The 7,544-nt window shown below is 38.0% G+C and overlaps 1 protein-coding gene across 5 annotated transcripts in view; it reads right to left on the reverse strand.

Annotated features, from left to right (window-relative positions):
* JAKMIP2 (janus kinase and microtubule interacting protein 2) overlaps nt 1-7,544 on the reverse strand; it is a 202,414-nt gene that overhangs the window by 8,839 nt on the left and 186,031 nt on the right. For 4 of the 5 annotated variants that reach the window (XM_017872477.1, XM_017872469.1, XM_017872443.1 and 1 more), the window contains one exon: nt 4,220-4,290. The exons of the other annotated variant lie outside the window; for it this stretch is intronic. In XM_017872477.1, the coding sequence (XP_017727966.1) occupies nt 4,240-4,290 (51 nt within the window). In that variant the 3' untranslated portion in view covers nt 4,220-4,239. The remainder of the gene's footprint in view (nt 1-4,219; nt 4,291-7,544) is intronic. 5 annotated transcript variants of the gene reach the window in all.

The raw sequence follows: 7,544 nt of genomic DNA on the forward strand, positions 1-7,544 counted from the left end.
ATGTAAAATTTGTTCAGTGGGGACAGTAAAATGAGCTAGACCAGTGTATGTGGATAAAGAATCATGATCACCTGTTCTCTGGTCCTCCCAACTTCATAATGAGCAAAACGGGTGCTGTCATGTTCTTCATTAATTCATCCCTGCTCAGAAGAGGAGGATTTTCAATGGGTCATTGCAACCTGGGTGTAGCAACTAATCTGGTGATAGCTATTTTTGTATTCCTCTCATTTTTTTCTCTCCTTTGTCTCCCTGTGTAACCATGTAATATGAAACAATGAGTAGTTGCTATGGCTTAAATGTGTTTCCCACAAAGCATGTGTTAGAAACTTAATCCCTAATGCAACAGTGTGGGGAGTTGGAGCCTGATGAGAAGCCATGAAGGTGGAGTGAATGTCTAATAACTCCAGATCCTTCGTCCTTTGGACTCCGGGACCTGTACCAGCAGCCTCCTGGGGCTCTCAAGCCTTTGGCCTTTGACTGAGAGTTACACCTCTGGCTTCCTTGGTTCTTGGGTCTTTTTTTTTTTTTTCTTTATTTTTTGAGATGGAGTCTCATTCTGTTGCCCAGACTGAAATGCAATGGTGCGATCTCAGCTCACTGCAACCTCCACCTCCCAGGTTCAAGTGATTCTCCTGCCTTAGCCTCCCCAGTAGCTGGGACTACAGGTGCCCGCCACCACGCCTGGCTAATTTTTTTATTTTTAGTAGAGACGGGGTTTCATCATATTGGCCAGGCTGGTCTTGAACTCCTGACCTTGTGATCTGCCAGTCTTGGCCTCCCAAAGTGCTGGGATTACAGGCGTGAGCCACCAGTGGTTCTTGGGTTTCTGATTTGAACAGAGCCATGTTACTTCTCTGGTTCTCCAGTGTGCAGATGGCTTACCATGGGACTTCTCCACCACCATAACCAGGTGAGTGAATTCTCCTAATAAAGCCCCTCTCATTTTCATCTATCTGTCTATCTATCTATCTATCTATCTATCTATCTATCTATGCTATTGGTTACCTCTCTGGAAAAAGCTAACACATTGATATGCTATTCCTTTGGAAAACCAGAATGCATAGCCAGATAATATCTTCTGGAACTACTTGGAGTCCCCTTGTTTAAAGTAAAAGTTCTAATACAATCCATGCAGTTATTTAGTCAGCCAACACTGAGTCCAGAAAGGGTGCCTTCTAGAGAGCGCTCAATGGTTTGTATATCATTACTCACAATAATGACTTAGGCAATTACTAAAAGAAAAGAAGTAGGAGTCACTCCATTTTAAGGAGGACTTTGTAATTTAAGCTAGTCTTGGGTTTATGAACAGAATACAAATCACTAATTCAGTATGGAAAAAAACGTATGGTAATTTGCAGTAAGCTTTCACTACCTACCAATAAACAAGCACTTTTTCCCTTGCTTATTTCTATTTCTCTCTTGCCAACTTTGGAGACATGAGTAGCATTAATCAGTTTTCAGTGATGTTTTATTCCCTAATATTATTTAAAGCCAGATTATTCCCTGAGAAGAGGAGATGAAAAAGCAACTACTTGCTTGGGTTTAGGTTGTAAACTACTTGGCAGTACTAGAGGTTATAATTTTGAATTTAGTGTAATTTTGTATACTAGAATACTAGTATAATTTAGTATAGTTTTGAATTCAGTAAATGTGGTAGCTAAATTTTAAATGTAATAATAGCTACGAGTTACTGATTAATGATTTTCCAGGCACTGTTATGCCTTTGACATGCGTAACATCATTTCATTCTCTCAATATAACATCCTGCTGTAGGTAACATGACTATAACCATTCTGTGGAATAGGAAACCTAATCTTGGGTGGATTAAATAAGCTGCCTATCACCACACAACTAGCAAGTGACAGGACTCAAGCTTAAAAGTATATCTGACTTGTAAGCTGTGCCCTCTAACCTCTCAGCCATTTTACTGCATATGCATTATATTATATTGCCCAGATTCACTGTCACATTCATTTGCTATATTATTAATTATCATTATAGTCATTCACTTAACAGACAATTGCTAAGTGTCATTTATGTGCTACTTTGGAGGAGAAACATCAAATCTTGCACATCCCTCAAGGAGTTACACAAAATGGGAAAAGGTACAGAGATGAGCACACTGTAATTTCAAAAGCCAATAGCTAAGTAGTACAACACAAACGAATGATGCTTCTGATGAGGATACATATGAAAACCAACGTTGTTTGAAACATGGGAGAAAGGCCCTTTTTTATTTGTGAGGCCGTTTGGTGGTTAAAAGTGGATTCTGGGCTGAGGCTGCCTGGGTACAAATTGGTAGCTGTATGGTCTTGGGAAAGTCACACACTGTAGTTTCTCCAACTACAAATTGGGAATAAAAGCAATACCTATCCCACAGGAGATTTCATGAGGATTAGATGTATCTATTACTTAGAACAGCTCCCAGGACATAATCAGCTTTGGCCAGCATTGATGTTAATGCTGAAGCCTACACATTTTCTGCGTAGTACTTATGAGGTTTGATATTTCTTCTCTACGCCACCATGTGTTACTTGTCTCTTACTGAAATTTATTTTCCCTACTTTTAAAATTTATTTACTGTTTTTATTATTATTTTTTTTTTTGGTGGGGGGAGGCTGTTTGTTTTCTGATACTCTGGTCATTTTGATCCTTTACTAGAGAATCTCCTTCCACTTCAATTTGCATATTCCCACTCAATTTAAGAGACTCAATCCTCTTCTTTCCATCCTACAAGGCTATCACCTTTCTTGACAGACAAAGGACAGTGGTCAGTCTGAAAAGAAAATATTTCGGAAGAAAGAATATAGCCAGAGAGTGAGTTACGAGTTCATACATTTTCTGAGCATATCTGCTTAACTCTTTGCTTATATCAGGTTATTCTAAAGCACTTTTACTTGTGTTTTCCATATCTAGGTAACAGATCTCATACCTATGGAGGGAGAAAGTACCTCTCTTCTATTTTCCAACTTGCTGTAGAAAATGTTAAATCACCTGAGGTCCAGGAAAGATCTCAGGCTAATATAATTTAATAGGATAATCAGAGTTGACATGAACTGTGATAAATGGATTTAGAATAGCCACTGGCCCTTCCTCTTTTTTAACAATGGTATTGAGATTTGTGGTTTCCCTATTTGGCTGGCCATCAGAATCACATAGCGTGCTTGTTAAATATAGACCAGTCCCTGCTCTCACCTCTCCCGCCTTCTCTCTATCTCACCTCTATCTCCAGTGATCTGGTTCAGCAAGTCTGAGGTGGGGTTTAAAAATCTATATTTTTCAGCACTGGGAATCACTAAGATTATTTATGCATGTATTCATGAGACATGGACTTGATAATAGTAATTATAAAACTTTCCTTTTTGTTTTCTATATTAACATTGAAGAATAACTTATTTGAAAACAAGATCCAATTTTACTCAGCCTGCTTTCTTGAGTTTTAATGAACTCCCTAGTCTCTACCGGGGACAAGGGGTGAAAAAAAGAGCAGTCATTATTAGCTTGTTAGATTAGCAGAATCAGAATTTTCAAGCTGAACGCAACACTAAAGGTAAAGTCATTATTTCTTCACTTCGCAGATACAGATGCAACTTTCTGCATAATGGGAGATTATGATGGGAATACTAACATCCACAAACATTGTGACTTCCCGAAGTAATACAGTTAACTGGAACAAATTCTTGATTCCCAGAAAATTTAGTTTCTTCACTTTTCTAATAATCACCCAAATAGACTGGATCTGTTTCTCAATTTATGGCATTTATGCTAACCAAAGCAAGTGTGTTTGTTTTTTAAAAATATAGCATAGTTAAAAAAACATAGACCAGGCCTGATGGCTTGGTTAACACTTTGAGAGGCTAAGGCAGGAGGATTGCTTGAGCTCTGAAGTTCAAGGCTACCCTGAGCAACAAAGTGAGACCTTGTCTCTACTAAAAACAAACAAACAAAAAATTAGCTGAGCATGGTGACACACGCCTATAGTCCCAGCTACTCAGGAGGCTGAGGTTGGAGGATTGCTTTGAGCCTAGGAGATTGAGCCTGCCAGTGAATGATCTGATTGCACCACTGCATTCCAGCCTGGGTGACAGAACAAGACTCTGTCTCAAAAAACAAAACAAAACAAAACAAAAAACTAAAGAAAGGCATAGTAACTATAGGTAACATCCTTTTTATCAAATACCTCTTAGAACCACATTTTGAGAATTAAATGGAATCTTACCTTTAAGAGGCACCTTGACATCAAGGCCATAGAATAAAGGCAAGAGAGAAGAACAAGAATAGAAACAGAAACTGCAGAAGAAAAAGAAGAAGATTATGTAAATCTGAATTTCTGTAGTGCCATTCAGGTAGTACAAAACCTCAGCTTTTCCACATTGCTCAAGTCTAATCACTTCACATATGAACATCAAGCACCTTTTTGTTTAAAAAAATCCACACCTTTTATGTTGCTACTGACAGTATCAGTGTTCAACTAACATTGATTCATACATTTTAGAATCATGAGGTGGTTTTACGAACAATTGGTCTAAGCTCCTAATTTTATATTTAAGAAAAATAAGCTCAGAGCAGTAAATCAATAGTTTAATTTCATACAATTTTATGGCACAGTGAGGGCTAAAGCTTAGCTAGCCTGAATCCTACTTTGTTACATATCATGGTCTCTATCTTTCATACATGAGAGGGTATTTCAAAAACACAAAATATGATCAGAACGTACACTTAATCACTCAGTGCTATCTTTTTGGTTAATATGATAGGCTTTAGGATTAAGGCACAGCTGGGAGAATATTAATCTGTAGGCTAAAAATATACTTAATTACTCACAGTGGAACATTTCAGAGAGATAAATGGACATTGTTAATAATTACATTGGGTTGACGGGTAAAAACTGGGTCTGTCCTGGGCAAGTGGGGACGTCTGATCATGCTATTGGTATAAGAACTGCTTCTACTTCAATGGGCATTTCAGATAATAAATGCGTGATGTTGTTCCAGCTGTTATGCCTCCAAGATAGATGACTTCTTATTTGACTCATGGAATCTGATTTGTTTCTCTTTGCCAAAAATTTTCACTTGAGAAACAGATAATTAGGTGGACGAACAGTGCTTGTGTACCACAGGTATATAACTAACTGTATACTAACTATAAAAAGCCATGGGTCAGGTCAGTTTTTAAAAAAGAGTTGATTTGCTTGGTGGTTTTCTTTTACAGAGTAAGTCTTTTACTTGATTATCACACTCCAGGAACACACTGTTAGACACATCTGTGAATAAGGGTTATGTTTGGCATTCTCATATTGTGAATGTTATTTGCATATTTCCTTTAATGCTACTGCTTATAAGGTTCTTGCTTCACTATGGCTAAATTCTATAAACAAGTTATGAGTATGGCTCTAAGAGGCATGTATTGGTGGCTAGTCTATTATTCTGAAAAGATAAAACTGTTGCTTTTTTTTCATTCTTTGAAGGTAAACTTATAGCAGGAGAAGTTCAAGAATGGAGAGTAATGGGCAAATTCCCGTTCCCATTATTCCCATGAGAAGATCAGACATCAGAGCTACCTCTCTGGGCATGAGGAGATGCCCATCACTTAATCTGTAATGACAGTCTTAATCCCTGCAGTGTGGTCGGCAGATCATGCCATCTGGAGTCAGAAACCCTGACCTCTGGTTTTGATTTGCCATAAATTGGCTACATAATTTTGGGCAAGTTGTTTAATTTCTTTGAGCCATTGTTTTATTATCTGTATAAAAGGGGATCATAACATCTGTAGTGTCTGTCTCATAGAGTAATTATGAGAATCAGATGACATGATGGTAGTGGAAGTGCTCTAGATATGCTGCATACAGATATTATGCTCTAGATAAGTGCTGCACACAGCTGAAGCAATTTTGCTAGGTTTGTTCTTGCCACCTGATTCATACTAACTGTGTGCATTGAAATAAACAATAAAGAAGGGATATTACATGTACCCTGAGTGGGTGTTCAAGTACCACAAGGAAAGAATGAAGAGTATCTCTGGCATAAAGGATCTTTAGCCTTTTTACTAGACTTAAGGGTGAGGAGAACTGAAGTCCAGTGAGTAGAAGGTGAATCATAAACCTCATCTCTAGTCAAATATCTAATTAGAAGTCAACTGGATTGTTTTTGAAGTGGTTGAATTTGCTACCATATGTGAAATATGCAGTGTTGATAAATACACTGCATATTGTTGATCCTTATTTTCTTTGAAGTAAGGTTATTACCCCATTATCATAAAAGTTTAGGAAATTCAGACCTATAAAGTGTACTGAGCAAAAGAATTGTGAAAAAGTTTACATTGAATTCCAACAATGAACATGATCTTAATCTCCCTTCTTCCAAAATTTTTGAGGGTTTTATTTAGGGAATGGCTAGGGTGATGACATTGATAGATTTTTTTTCTCCCCCCGCTTTTTTTTTTGTTTTAAACCTCAGCTGGACAGGAAGTGAATGGGTATCATCAAGTTTTGGGGGCAGAATAACCTTAACTTTGACTTTTTCCTTGAGCCAGCCCTAGCGTAGCTTATGAATTAGCAGAGAGATAGCTAAGCACTGGCCATTCAAAAGTGTGGAAAATGGAAGATATTAAGTGTGGTCTTTGACAAACAGGGAAGCTGAAAGCAAACCCCACCTTCTGCGGGGCTTCCTGCCAATCACTGGGAAATTTATTGTACGTTATTGTTGCCTCATTCAATCCCGCAGAACTAAATAGCCCCTTCTGAAATGTGAGAAATTCAAATTTAAAATTTTCCAGAGAACGTATACTTTGGGTTGGAATTTTTAAAATTACACTTTTAGAATTTGACTTATACTTTTTTAGTGTTTCCTTTTTCACATAAGTGATCTCATTTGTTCTTCATGGAACCCAAGGGAGGAGGAAAGGGCAAGTGTTATCATCCCTGTTTTAGAGATATGGCTTGGACAGAGGAAGTCAAGTTATTTACCTAAGGTCAAATGAGTACCTGAAGACCCACCCTATATAGAAATCTGGATGCCTGGTGGTCTGGCTACCTGAGCCTACCAACTCCCTTTAACCTCACATATGCAGATAATTATAGAAGCAATCTGGGATGAACCAAAGTCTAACCATTGCTGCAGGAAGGGCAGATAGTTTGCTATTTTCTTCTTGTGTGCCTATGGAAGCTATTATAAAACAGCAATATCGTTTTACATACAGGGATTCAGGTAGCTACTTTCAGGCAATCTGATTGGAATTCCAGAGAAAAACCTATTTGGCATCCTTGCTCTTTCCCTCAGCAGAATGTTCCTGGTGTCTTGGGCCAGACTTTATTATTATTATTATTATTATTATTATTATTATTATACTTTAAATTCTGGGATACCTACACAGAAATGCAGGTTTGTTACATAGGTATACGTGTGCCATGGTGGTTTGCCACACCCATCAACCCATCATCTACATTATGTATTTTTCCTAATGCTCTCCCTCCCCTTGCTTCCCACCCCTCGACAGGCCCTGGTGTGTGATGTTCCCCAACCTGTGCCTGTATGTTCTCATTGTTC

This window comes from Rhinopithecus bieti, unplaced genomic scaffold (genome assembly GCF_001698545.2).
Source record: "Rhinopithecus bieti isolate Rb0 unplaced genomic scaffold, ASM169854v2 scaffold_757, whole genome shotgun sequence".
NCBI lineage: Eukaryota > Metazoa > Chordata > Mammalia > Primates > Cercopithecidae > Rhinopithecus > Rhinopithecus bieti.